This window comes from Carcharodon carcharias, chromosome 11 (assembly GCF_017639515.1).
Source record: "Carcharodon carcharias isolate sCarCar2 chromosome 11, sCarCar2.pri, whole genome shotgun sequence".
NCBI lineage: Eukaryota > Metazoa > Chordata > Chondrichthyes > Lamniformes > Lamnidae > Carcharodon > Carcharodon carcharias.
In genome coordinates this window covers 56,997,948-57,012,386 of record NC_054477.1, presented here as the reverse complement: position 1 = coordinate 57,012,386, position 14,439 = coordinate 56,997,948, and the positions used below count along the sequence as shown (strand labels likewise).

At 44.2% G+C, this 14,439-nt stretch overlaps 1 protein-coding gene across 1 annotated transcript in view; it reads left to right on the top strand.

Annotated features, from left to right (window-relative positions):
* Nucleotides 1–13,723, top strand: part of LOC121284260 (fibroblast growth factor 9) — a 102,060-nt gene extending 88,337 nt beyond the window's left edge. Inside the window, exon 4 of the mRNA XM_041199597.1 lies at nt 12,857–13,723. Within this exon, the coding sequence (XP_041055531.1) occupies nt 12,857–13,102 (246 nt within the window). The 3' untranslated portion in view covers nt 13,103–13,723. The remainder of the gene's footprint in view (nt 1–12,856) is intronic.
* Nucleotides 13,724–14,439: the final 716 nt, after the last annotated feature.

Here is a 14,439-nt window from a genome sequence, read left to right as displayed (position 1 = left end):
GAGATAGCAAAGAATGAATGAATAAATTGAGCAAAAGCTACACATTTTATAATCTGACTGAGCTAACTTGATTTTTCTCTTCTGTTAAGAAAAAGCAGGTTACAGTTTGAGCAGTGATTTGAATTAATATACATTTGGAGTAATGTACTACAGTGCTATACAGAAGTATTTCACATGCCATTTTTGACATGCCTTGATAAGATATATGCATACTTAGGCAAAGCTCATTTGATGCGTCTTATCTTGCCCATCCACAAAATTCTTATATGGAACCAATATATGTGAAGTTCTGATCATTGTTGCATCCAAACATTTCCCAAATGATTCCAGGGTTTTCATCTCCATGATTCAATCTGGAGGTTTATTCCATGTATCAGGCACTCTTTGTGCAGAATAACTCCTTGTCATCAATTTGTCTTATTCTGATTTGAACCTACATTCCTTTTGTCCTATTCTCATGGTTTAATTTAATGTAATATTCCAGATTTACCTTTACTGTATTTTTTCATTTCTGTAAGTGGAATCCCAAATTTCTTCAGTCTATCCTCTTCCTCAATAAAATCAGTTTTGTGGTTTCCAAATGTTCGTGGTAATTGAGGTTCAATAAAATACAGGCTGCTCTATATACCTTATTTTGCTTAATCCTATAATTAATACTTAATAATTAACCCTATAATAAGTACTGAACCTGTGAACGTTAGATGTAAAACCAAGCATACAAAAATAGAATGAATGGACTACTCTAAGGTGAGGCCCTATACTGAATATTTTTCTGTGAAATACATGCCATATAAAATGTTTTGCTGAATTTTTCTCTCGTCGTTCCTTAAGACAATGATTTATTCTAGGGGTAGAGTCCCACAGGCACCAGATAGCATCTGGATCTTCATACATTGGTACATCCAGCTGATATGACCATTCTAAAGTTATGAAACTGAGCATGGGGAGGCTGAATATCAAGCAGCATTCTCCTGAATGCCCATTTTAACTTCAGCAGAAGAGCTAGCAAAACTGGCATGGATGTGATTTGCAATCCTCTACTCTCGGGGATCAAGGGGCTATGGAACAACAGGGAAAACTTTGCATTGATACAAGATCCTATCTCTGTCCAAAAGTTCATTTTGTGCAACTTGCAGGAGTGTGAATCTTAGCCAGTTTTTCCTTTTCCCAATTATTGGGCTGTCATGACCAATTGAGGTATTCTTACAGTTTCCTTGGCTGAGACCAACTAACTCAGCACAAACTGGTTATTGAATTTGGATGGCTTAGTTGCATATGAGGTACAGAATTTTCCAGTAAATCTTTGGGCAGCTGCACTTTAACTTACTTTTATTTTACTTATTACTTATCAGCAATGCTTGCTTTCACTGTATCTGGAAATGGAAGCATGTCATTCTAACACCGTGCATTAGCTTCCATCACTCCCTGCTGTTGTTTGCTCTTGAGGAATGAGACATAGGCCAGGGTCTTATATTAGCTGGGTGGGCTCGGCGGGAGCGGGCGGGGAGCGGTCACAAAGGCGACAGCCACCCGCGATTGGCTTGGCACCGCGATTTCACACGGGCGGGCCAATTAAGGCCTGCCCAGCGTGGATCACAAGCAGTACAGCGCTACCTATATGAGCAGGGGGAGGAGGGAGAGTCGGGTCCAGAGCTCTTTCGCATGCACAGAACTGCCTCGGGGAGATTGAAGTGCTTGTTAAATAAATTATTAAAAACATTAAAAATTGAATGAAACATGTCCCCTCATGTGTCACATGAGATGGGACATGTTGTTATTTTCAAAATAAAGTATTTATATAATCATTATTAGCTTTAGGAAACCTCATCCCGCTTGTGGATGAGGTTTCCTAAAAAACATAAAGGCCACTTGCCCTTTTCGCCTACCCGCCAACTGTCAGGTTGGATGGGCAGCGTAAATTTGGAATTAATTAGCATTTTATGGCCTTAATAGGCCTTTCAATTATCGGCAGGTGTGCAGCCGACTCCGGTGCGTGCCTGCTTAATGAAATACCGCAAGATAGCGTGATGACGACAGGATGCACACCTGATGTCATTGCACGTCGTTTTACGTTCCAGCATGTCGGGCCAGCCCCCGCATGCCAAATGTAAAATTCTGCCCAGAGGCCGGAATTATCTGCTCCTGTTGGTGTTCATGGCAGGTGTGAGTAGACAATATGGCAAGAAGGCGAAAAATTGGTTTGACGCCTTCGTGAAACCAGTTTCTGATTATCTGTTCTGCCCGTCAGTGGCGGGTTGCCTCTCCTGCTGTCCAGCGTCAGGAACTTAATTTTAATGCATTTGCATCTCGTCATTGTGCCTGCTTGCTGGAATCATCTTCCTACGTGAAATTTACCTCCCACATCGGCATGCTTCATGACTGCCTTTAAAAGGCGTGCACCTGGCGCTGAATTTCAAGGGGCACTTGGTGGTTAGTGCACATAAATTTGGCAGTGCTCATGAGGATCGCCCGTAGGACATGAAGGAAGTGGTGCCACCCATTTTGTGGGGGGTGGGAGTGGGGGCGGGGAGCGCAGGCAAGTCGTCTTTTCTTGGCAAGTTTTCTGTGCGGTGCCAGGGCAGGAGCTGCAATGCGGGTGGGGCCAGGCTTGGGGTGGCTGGGGGGTGGGGGCGTGGGGCAAGGCAGCATAGGCTGAAGAAAGTACTTAAGCACATGCTTGGGTGTGGTAGGGGGTGGAAGTGGGGGTCGGTGGTGGGGGTGGGGGCGGGGTGTTGATGGGTAGTGGGGGAGAGGAGAGGCTAGCAGCCACGCACTTGGAAAAGCTTGTCAAAAGCGAGCATTCTTCTGCAGCTGAGACTGTTCAGCAGCAGCTCCATTGACATGCTGGGAGTCCGGCCTCTGCAGCATTTCTGCCCACTCAAGCAACACAAAGGCATGAAGCTGCCACTATATGCTCCAGAAATTTTCACCCTTCAGGGGCAGACAGCAAAATCATGTGACCTTTAGGGAGTCACGACTCACTGGGGATAGTGCGCTGTAATATCGAGCCCCACTGTTCCCTGAGCCGTGACAAATATGAAAAAGTTTGATCAAATCACCATACTTCCCTAATTCTACCTAATTGTTTGATTTAGGTTAACAGAATTCAAGCACCAGGTTTGTAAACTTAATTGATAAATAACTATTTATTGAACAAACTGTCATTAACCAGTGGCAAAAGAAAAAACTATGAACTGCTAATTTCTAACTCTATAACCTAAACTCTCCCACCTTCTTAAATCTCTATAACACACATACAAGACACATAAGACACACAAAAACATGGAGTTTAAGGGTGGGCTAAAACAGCTCAACAGCACCAATTCTGGCGTAGAGGATTCGATGGGTTGATTTTGATTGGTGTCTTCCAAATTCCTTCAATTCTTGTCGATGACACAAGGTGGTCTTCCAGTAATTTCCATTTTCAGTATTTAGTTCACTGGTTAAGCACTTGCCTTTCAATGTCTCTAGCAGTGATTTTCCTCTTTCGCCACTTGACAGGGGTTTTCAGAGAGAGAAAGCAGGTTTTGGAGATATGAGAAGAAAAGCCAGCTAGCTATTATTGTGGAATTACTGGAATCTTCCACACACAGGAAAAAGAGATTTTAGGTCTTATTCTTTTCAGGCCAGGGGCTATTCTGCTGCACTAACTTCACAAAACACCTGGTCAGGAACCAATTAAAATGTTGTTGCCAGGCAGCCCCTTGGTTCAGGACTCCTTTCTGGCACCATCCTGTCTTTCATAGCACATTCTGTTCCAGGACTGCAACATTGTATCTCATCCTGTTCCAGTGGACACGTCGTTCACCCTGCAGCCATTGTAATTTTAATCCCCAGTCCAACAGAAAATAAAAAGACATGTTCTTTACAACAGTCCAACAGAAATGAAAAGCTATGTTCCTAACAAGGGGTTGCAGAACAATTGGACAACTGGGCAAGTTGTAGCATCCCCTTGCAAAAGGTGGCCATGATGCAGCCATGGGTGGAGGTGCTCAGATCCTTTGCAGTGTCTTTAGTCAGGATTGGACCAATATCCCTCATGGTGCAAGTTAACAGCGCAGTCTTGCACTGCAGATTAGGAGAATGCCTATGCCTTAGCTGAGAGCACTGCATGCAGTCCAATGGCTGAAGCTGCAGCCAATCAGTCAAGTGGAGTGGGGTGGAGGTGGTTGGGGTTTCGGACAGCCATGAAGTGCACTACACAGTGACCATCCAAGTAGTGGCCAGCCCTCACCGGCATGTGTGAAGGAACCTTCAGACTTAACCAAGAGAAGTCCTTAGGACACATGCCTCTCTCTCTTTGATCCTGCAGGAGGTGACCCTCAGGATCATGGATAAAAGCAAAAAACTGCGGATGCTGGAAATTCAAAACAAAAATAAAAATACCTGGAAAAACTCAGCAGGTCTGGCAGCATCTGCGGAGAGGAACACAGTTAACGTTTCGAGTATGTATGACTCTTCAACAGAACTAAGTAAAAATAGAAAAGAGGTGAAATATAAGCTGGTTTAAGGGGGTGGGGGGAAGGGTAGAGCTGGATAGAGGGCCAGTGATAGGTGGAGATAGCCAAAAGATGTCATAGACAAAAGGACAAAGAGGTGTTGAAGGCGGTGATATTATCTAAGGAATGTGCTAATTAAGGGTAGAAAGCAGGACAAGCAAGGAACAGATTGCCAGCCTGGTGATTTAATGGTTTGCCCCATGGCTAACAGGGAGCAGAGAAGAAGAAGAAGAGTGCGGCAGAGGCACCTGTGCACGCAGCTGAAGATCCACAGAGAGCCGTTGCTCATAGCACCTCGCTACACCCAGGGTCTATAAATGGTGCCTGTCATTCCTATAGATGACTGAGAACCAGTGTTGCTGAAAACTGCACAATATTTAGGGAACTTATGCCACCTGCTGCAGAATTTGGCACCACGGGGCATCCACTGAGAATGGCTGTGAAAGTGACCGTGGCACTCAATTTTTACGCCAGTGGCTCCTTCCAGGGCTCCATAGGTGACCTGTGCGGGATCTTGCAAGTCTTCGCCCACAAGTGCATCCAAGAGGTCACGGATGTCATCTTCACAAAGGCACAGAACTTTATGTATTTTGCCCTGGATCAGGGAAGCCAGGAAGCAGGACCGCTGGGATTTGCGCAGATTTCTGGTTTTCCACAGGTGCAGGGTGCCATCGACATGTGGCATTTAGATCTCCGTGGCAACAAGCAATCAACTACGTCAACCGCAAGGGATTCCGCTCAATGAACGTTCAGCTGGTCTGCGACCACCATAAATACATCCTATAGGTTTGCGAATGATGTCCAGGGAGTGATCTACATCCTTAGCAGATCTCAGATCCTTGACATTTTCCAGGGTCCACAGAGGCTACAGGGTTGGCTGCTCAGGGGCAAGGGCTACCCATGGAGCGTGTGGCTGATGACTCCCGTGCGGTGGCCTCAGGCTGCAGCAGAGAGATGGTATAACAAGGCTCATGCTGCAACCTTAACCTTGGTGGAGCAAACGATAGGCATTTTGAAGAAAAGGTTTTGGTGCCTCGACAGGTCTGGGGGAGCACAGCAATACAGCTCCCATCATAACTTGCTGTGTACTACACAACCTGACGCTGCAACGGAGCATGGACCTGCATGAGGAGGAAGTGGAAGAGCTGTACGTCTCCTCCGATGAGGAAGTTGAAGGGGATGAGGGTGATGAGGTCCTGGAAGGCGAGGATGCCGATGATGAGGCCTTTGCACTGGCCAGATGATGCAGGCACACTTGTGGGGCACTAATAGCCACACAATTCCTGGAGGGTGATGATGGGATGCAGTGATGGCAGTCCTGACATCCTCACCTTGCATCTGTGACTCCTGTGTAGCTGATGGCAGTGCACATACCCTCAGTGCTCAGGCTCAAGTCATGGAGACGCAACGGGGCCCTAATAGTCATTAGATTCCAGGAGGATGATGACGACATGCAGTGAGGACATTCCATAGATCTTCAAATAACCTCCGTGAATGTCTGACTCCTGCCTGGCTGAGAGCAGCTCGCTTGCGTGCTGTGATTAGGGTCATAACATGAAGACGCAGTCCTGAAACTAAGTGCAACTGATCCTTTGGTAACCTTCATTACCTGACCCCTTCAGGACCACAACTTCACTGGTCACAGATGCTGAAGAGATGGGGGCCAGCCCCACCTCAAAGGTGCTGAGAGCACACAGAGAGAATGATGGAACTCTGTGACTCCTCAACACTCTGGCAGAATAACAAGCACCATCGAGGTGCAGACATCACTAATATGTCCAGTGAGTGTGAAGCCGGACCATCACTTTGGTCTGAAGGGTATACACTGCACAGGGAAGAGGCTCTGGACTGAGACAACTGTTTATCTTGTGCAGGAACCAAGGTTTCACATCTGGGTGACACGATCACTGCTCATCAGAACAAGAAGCCATAGACAAGGAGACACTCTTGGGAGTTTGTTTATGATAGTGAACATTACGTACAGGTGATTAACACCTGTGCCAAGGCTGTACAACTACATCTTCTTAACCTTCCTAACCCTGCCGTTATGTGTTGGTGCTCCCCCAACATCTACAGTGGAGGTGAAGGCAGCCTGCTGACTGTGATGCCTGTCTGTGATGACCTCGGCATGCATCCTCTGGAGGCTTGAGACCTGGAGGTCTCTGGCCAGCTTTGGGTGTCCTGCTGTGGGCACTCTCCTTGGCCTGTGGAGCTGGAACTGTGGGGATCACAGGTAGAGGGGATTTGGATCGGCCGGACATTCCATGAGTCACCTGGGTGGATGGCCCTGGGGTGTCGAGCTGCTGGTCCTCCTTCTGATGGATGTCTGATGGCCCCTGGCTGATTCCTTGAGGAGAAGGGGAACATGGAGTGAGATTGAGCTGTCCTGCACCCCTCTTGCGTTGACAGTGTTGGAGGTCAATGTGATGTAAGCACTGTTCAGCTCGTGCAACAGTGCAGGACCAATGTCCTGGACCAAGGTCTCCATGGTGGCTGCCAGGCCTACCGGCACTATCACCTCAAACTGTAGGCCATTGGAATTCTCTGAGGAGCACACCAGACATCCCCTCCCGATGTTTCCGTGATTGTCTTTGCAGCTCCAGCAACTGATTGAGGACTGAGTCCAGAGGCTCATCATCTGACTGGGTCTCAATAGATTCCTTGTCTCCAGAAGTCCTCTTAATGCCAGTGACCTTGGATATCCCTGCATCCTCCTGTTGTGAAAAATACTGTGTTCTGCGCTCACCAGATTGTGATCCTGAAGCTGCTGTAGATCTAGGTCCCACTAACGTTTGTGTCCCTGCACTGGTGGGGAATGTGGGTGAGCACTGTGATGGGTCTTCAATGGTGCTGCCAATGGTTCAGGGTCCTCATCCGAGGTACGCTTGGCGCTGGTGTCTTGGTCAAGGTTGCCTGAGGGCTACCTGTCAGATGTGCCAGAAGAGAAAGTGGGGATTATTAATGCTTGGCAGCTGCGTCACACACAGGACAGTGGACTCAGAGTTGCTTTGACAGACAGATGATCTGGTGCTGGATCCTCATGTGGATGCTTGCCGCTGACCTCACTGTCACTGCAGGAATGGACCACGTCCTCTCTGGCGCTCCAACGGGTGATCCTCAAACAGAGTGAGGACCTTGATGTTCCGCACTGCACCCCCTGGTCCAGGATCTCCCACTGATTGTGTGCGATCTTGTCCTACATAAAGATATTTGGAGAGAGTGTGAGAAAGGCGCTTGCCAGGCTAAATGAGAAGGATGCCAGCCATGTGTGTGCAGCGTGGAACCATGGATGGGATGAAGAGGCGATCTCCAAAGGAGATGAGGCCAGATGGAGTGTGAGGGTGTGTGTGAGAGAGTGAGTGGTGATGCCCCTTGAGCTGGCAGTGAGTGAGATGCCAGTGAATGTATGATGGGCTTGTGAGTGGGTGATTTAAGAGTGATGAGATGGTTGACTTATCCTGGCGGCATGGATGAGATCATTCATCCTTTTTCTGCACTGGATGGCCAACATTTTGTGTGCAGTGTTGGCACTGAGCACCTCTGCAACTGCCTCCCAATCTGAGTGGTGAGACTGATGGGCTTCCTGCAGCCTGAATGGGGGTAGAGGACATTGCGGCGGCCCTCCATGGCATCCAAAAGGCGTCCCAGGGATGCGTCACTGAATCGGGGGCTGCACTCTTCTTGGCTTTCAGGGCGGAGAGGATGTTTCCTCTTGTAGAAGAATCTAAAACTAGGGGTCAATGTTTAAAAATAAGGAGTCACCCATTTAAAATGGAGATGATGCAAAATTGTTTCTCTGAGAGAGTCGTGAGTCTTTGGAATTCTTTTCCTGGAAGGGCGGTGGAAGCAGAGTCTTTGAATATTTTTAATGCAGAGGTGGATAATTTCTTGTTAAGTAGGGGGAGTGATGGGTTATCGGCAGTAGGCGGGTTGCAGATTTGAGGTTACTACAGGTCAGCCATGATCTTATTAAATGGGAGAGCAGGCTCGAGTGGCCGAATGGCCAACTCCTGCTCCCTGTTCCTTTGTCTGTATGGCTAGATTCAAATCAGGATATCATAGAATGAGGCAAATCTTGATCCTTCCTTCCCATGATATCGTTTGGGAACACCCAACATGCAGTCTCATTACATAGCCATTCAAAAACAATTAGCAAGAATCATGATTCCACAACTTTTTTGGGGGTTTTTCTTTATTTATGTCTGTCAGCTTCGTTGATATTTTTATTTAAATTGGAGTGTTAATGGCACTATGAGAGAAGGATTTGTCTTGAAGAAGATACTCAGCCCAGTTACTGAGCAAATTAATTATCATATCTGTCTCAGTTAGTATTAGTTGAGCACCTTATGATTCACTAACAATCATTTTCATTGACCTGTGCCTGTTCATTCAGGTCTTTGACTTTAAGGCTCCGTAACTCCTCCAATCCAATTTGATGTTGCTGTAAGTAACTCTTATTAAACAAAAACATTTTAAATCAATACAAATCGATGTATTATTTTTAAAAAATTGATTGTAATTTTAATTGTAACTTGTTTAATAAAATCATCGTGTCTTTATTTTTAAATTGTAAAATATTGATAAGTACATGGAAACCTCCAGTTGCTCTGCAAGTAATGCTGCTAATAATATTGAATTACAGACCCATCTGCAACTGATTATTTACATGTTTCTACATGTGTAGTTTTTGTACATAGTTCAGTGATTTGGTGGTTTATGACCGGTAAGATTCCAATGTTGAAGACATGGCTCGGAAGCTTTTAACTTTGTAGAACGATTCATATAATCTAAGAAATTTCAACTTAAAGGGCAAAATTTTGCCCTTGATGGGCGGGCGGGCCCCACCGGCTTGGCGGTGGGTGGACAGCTGACCCCTGCCACTGAAACAGGGCCCACCGCCATTTTGAGTGGGCGGGCCAATTAAGGCCCACCCAGCGGCCTTCCCGACAGGAAGTGCTTCCTCTGCAGGGGGGGAGGGAATCCCCAGCTGTCAAAGTGCACACTTTCTCGCGTGCGTGCGAAACAGCGCACATCTCCCTGAGACTAAGGGCTGTCTCAGGGAGACCAGGGACAGCCTGAAAAACTTAAAAAATTGAAAAATTAAAATATTATTAACATGTCCCCCTCATGTGACATTGAGAAGGGACATGTTAATAAAAATGACACAAACTTTATTAAACTTTTTAAAAATGGAAATGAAACCTCACCCTGCCAGTGGATGAAGTTTCATGAATAATCTGGAGCCCGCTGGAGCTCCTGGCCTGCCCGCCAGCCTTAAGCTTGGACGGGCAGGTCTTTAATGATCTTAATTAGCCTGTCAATGGCCTTAATTGGCTATTGATAGGTCGGTGGGTGGACAGCTGGTTTCGCTGTCCGCCCGCCTTCCTAAACATTTAAAGGGACCGGGATGATGTCGGGGGTTCATCCCGATGTCATCCCGCGTCATTTTCCCGTCGGCGAGCGGGCCCCTCCCCTAAATTCGCAGCTGGGAAAATCCTGGCCAAAATGTTGATACAATGTAGTAAACATATTAATGGCATAAATAAATAAAAAGCAATAATTTATCTACAAAATAATCTAATTTTGATATTTGTTTTGTAAGAGATCATAAATGCAGTTTTCTGTGTTGAAGCTTTAATCTGTGCTTTTATTATGTTAGCTGTGATTCTAAAATAGGTACATCATTTTTATATATCAATGTATTAAATTAGTAAATTAAAACCAGTACATCTAGTATGCTCAAACATCATATTCCAGATACTGCATTTGTTACAGATTCAAAGTAATCTCAAAATGCTGGCCTCTCAGCTGACAAGGACATTCTGATTTGTAAAGTTCCATGAACAAATAATAATAAAATTTGATTGACCTAACCTTCTTATAACAATGAGACTTTGTGGTCTAGAGGGACATAGATCTACCCTAGCAGCAGGATAATTTTCAGAGTTGCATGATATAATCTCTCTTAGGCAGTCCTTCAGAATTGAGGATGACTTGCTTCCACTCTGGTGTGATGAGTTCTGAGATAGCTGATAAGTCCACATTTCATGATACAATACTCCTTAGAAAGCAGACTATCATCTGACTTACCAAAAATCTTATGTGTAACACCCATTTCCTAAAATAACACACTCACATCCTGGGTAGAATTTAATCCAGGCGATGGGGTCTCGCCTGCTAGCTGGAGAGCTGGTGAAAGCCCCGCATTGCCTCCTTTCGGTAAGGCCAGCAGTATCAAGTGCCAATCTGACACTTAATACTTCAACAGTGTCAAGTGGCCAGTGGCAGACCTTCCCCGGGATCAAGGATCCTGGGTAGGGAAATTCCGTGTTCCCCAGGAGCTGTTGACCAATCAGATAGTGGCAGAGCTCCATTGTAGATGGTGTCATTTGGAGGGTTGGTAGCTGCCAGTAATGAACCCACCAGAGGCCAGAATCAGTGAGGCAGTGAGGGACCCAGGCCACAGGTGAATGAGGGCAGGATGGAGTTCCCTGGAAAAATGGTGGGGTGGGGGGAGGGGGGGTGGTGGTGGTGGTTGCGGGGGGAGGTAGAGGGAAGGGTGGTGTGCAGGAGGTTCAGAAGAAAAGGCAGGAGGTGGCTCTCAGGCTCTCCTTTCCCGATGCTAGGTCCCTCACTCAGGCACTGAGTACCTAATATCAAGGGTCCCACCCCCAGGAGCCCCCAAACAAATATGACAAGGTTTGATTTTCAGTTTCCCAGTATGGCGATTGCCCTGCCAGCTGCTGGTTGAATACCAACGGCAATGGGATGAAGCCCTTAAGTGGGCATTTAAGGGCCTCAATTGGCATTGGGACAGGAAGACCATTCACGAGCCTTCCCACCCCAGGCTTAATTGTGGTTGAAGTGGGAAGGCAGCGGGTCCCCACCCAATAGCGTCTAGTCTGATTAAATACTTCTTTGTCTCCTCACACTGTGGGGAAGGAAATAAATTGCACGCCTGCACTACTTTTTCAGTCATTGGATCCCCATTATTGTAAAACAATATACCCATATATATTTTATTTATATAAATATATATATATATATAAAGCTCTTGAGTAAGAGCATTCATTCTTTACAATTCATATACTACATTTCAAAGTGTCAAAAGTATCAATAAGTAAAGCCAGTTACCCTTTGTTGACCATGCGAAAATTTAAGTTTTTTTAACTTACTTTTTTGGTTGGGGCCACTTATTAAACCTCATCCACATCAAAAAAGCCTGATGGATGCTGACTCACCTCAGAGCAGCTCAATTTCCCTGGGGGATCCTAAAATAGGCATTAAGTCTCTCATTAGCATAAGCACAGTGCTTGGAGCCTGTTTGAAGAATAATCTGAAGCCAATGTAGCATTGGACATTTTTGAGGTGTCCTTGGAGGGCAGGACTATGCCTGTGATAATTTTTGCCCTGATAAAACGGGGCAACGATAACTAATTTTTACCACAGAGAGTCTGAGTTTCAGCATAAGTGCTTGAGTTATAATTGCACCTTATATTTGAAACAGGCAATTCAGTGAACACAATAGCTGAATAAAGTGATAGACACTGTTGAAGGATATATATCTTTTTAATAATTTAATTTCAAGGACTGGTTAATTTGTCAAGTGTCCATTTTCCCTTGAGATAAAATTATTATAATTATTTATGTAGCATAACAGGAAATAAGGAGTTATTGATATTATGATTCTATCACCATCGATTTAAATGTTATATATTGTCTTGCCTTTTATTTTCATTATTATCATGCTAGACAATTTAACAGTTTACAGAATCGTGTTCTCATTTAGCTTCAGCTTGACTCTATTGCAAATGCTGCCCAGAAAGAGATAGGGCCAAACATGCTCGCGATGGTATCCATCATCCCACTCTATATGGAAGGAGGCAGGAGCTACTGGACTATACAAACTGTAAATAAATAAAATAAAGCAAAGTGATTCTTCAGTGTGTTACTGTCGTCTGAAATTGCTTGATTGTGCCATTTAGGAGAACATAATTTAATGAAATCTGTGATTTGTTTCTGCAAAAGAATACTTGATGAATTTGTTATATACTTAGAGATTATGGGGGTCATTTTCAACTTTGCCATTTGTGTGGTAACCTGACAGAATGGATTCCCCACCCACTTTAGGACCCAACAAATTTTTATCACATTTATTTCAAAAAGATGAAAATCTGCCGGTTCTATAATGAGTGAGCAATCCACTTCACCAGGTGACCACCTTGGGAAGATACTTGAAAAGAGTTACTTGACATGGTAATCTATCCAGTTAATGAGTGCTGATTGTATATTATGTTTGTTGAGATCATTTTTGAGGTTGAGGGTAAAAATCATGTTTTGATTTTACTTTATTTCAGGAGAAATTGACTGCAGAATGTGTTTTCCGGGAGCAGTTTGAGGAAAACTGGTATAATACCTACTCATCGAATGTATATAAGCATGCGGACACTGGAAGACGGTACTTTGTCGCATTAAACAAAGATGGAACCCCAAGGGAAGGGACTAGGACTAAAAGGCATCAAAAGTTCACACATTTTTTACCTAGACCGGTGGACCCTGACAAAGTACCTGAATTATACAAGGATGTATTAAACCAAAGTTGATGAAGACAATCCTTAAGCTTGGACCACTGAAAAGCAACCACTATAATGGGTTCATGTGGTGGGTTCTAAACGATTAGCTGTGTCATCACATCAGCTCTACTGTTGCCAAACTTTGTCGCATGCATTGTGTATGGAGGCTTGGATGGGACACGCTGATTTTGTTCTGCACTTACAGTTTGTCCTCCCAGAGGTGAGCCTGTGCCCACTTGCTTGGTTGAAAAAAAAATAAATGTGTAATAGGGAGGAATATAGTGAAATGCCGAGGAGAAAGCTGGCCTGATGCATGCTCCAAGATGGGACACGCTTTAAATTTTTTTGATCAGTTCTATTTTGTTGTGTATCAGCATAGCTGCCATACTTTGATTCATCAGGATACTGACTGGTGACATGCTCAAGCCCACGCTGCATTAATAATGGCATGGAGGACTTTAAAAATGATTTAAAAAAAAGAAAAAAAGACAATTCATCTACAGATCAATGGTACTATCCCATAGGGCTTTAAGCAAAGACATCTTAGTGAAAAAAAAAACAGAAAAGTTAAATTTATTTATAGAAATTCCAAAGGCAACATTATATTTATTTTATATATTTATTTATTATATAGAGTTTATTTTTAATGAAATATGTACAGGCCAGATAGGCATTTCGGAAGCTTTAGGCTTTGTAAGTGTAAAAATGCCAGTGGCCACTATGAACCTGTGGTAAGTTCATGTGAGTTAATGTAAAGGTGCATGGATATAAAAGGATTCCAGTAACCCCTCTGTTCTGAAAGTGACAATCTCTTTTGTGCCCAAATTATTGTAACACGATGAACACCACTCATTATATTGAGTATCACTCTTCTGACTGCTTGTTTTATGGCTTTCTTCCTCTTCTCCACCCTTTCCCCCTCGTGGATTAAAGATAAAGTTGGGTCTTCAGAATTTACCTTGTCTCTTTCATATCCAATTCTGTCAGATGCAGTTTCACGGTTCTGTTAATACTGGGTACCTGGCTTATTGTGCATCTCAAAAATAAGACATCTTTAACTGTTGCTGTTGTATAATTTATTACGAAAAGATTGCAGTTTTAAAATGGATTTTGGCAGTAAAATATCTGGGCCTGTATTCATGGTAAAGTGTTATCAGGATCAGCGTTCCTTTTAGGCATTACGGTTACTAGGAAATTGGGGAACTTTTAAAAGAGTAATGGACATTAAATTTAAAAAAATCCTATTTCATAATAATTATTACAAAATAATTCTTTAACATAGTTATATTGAAAAATGTTTTCTTTTGGACTGAGAAGTGTGTGACTTTTCCATAGCCTTAGAGGGAATGCTGAAGATTCTTGTGGTA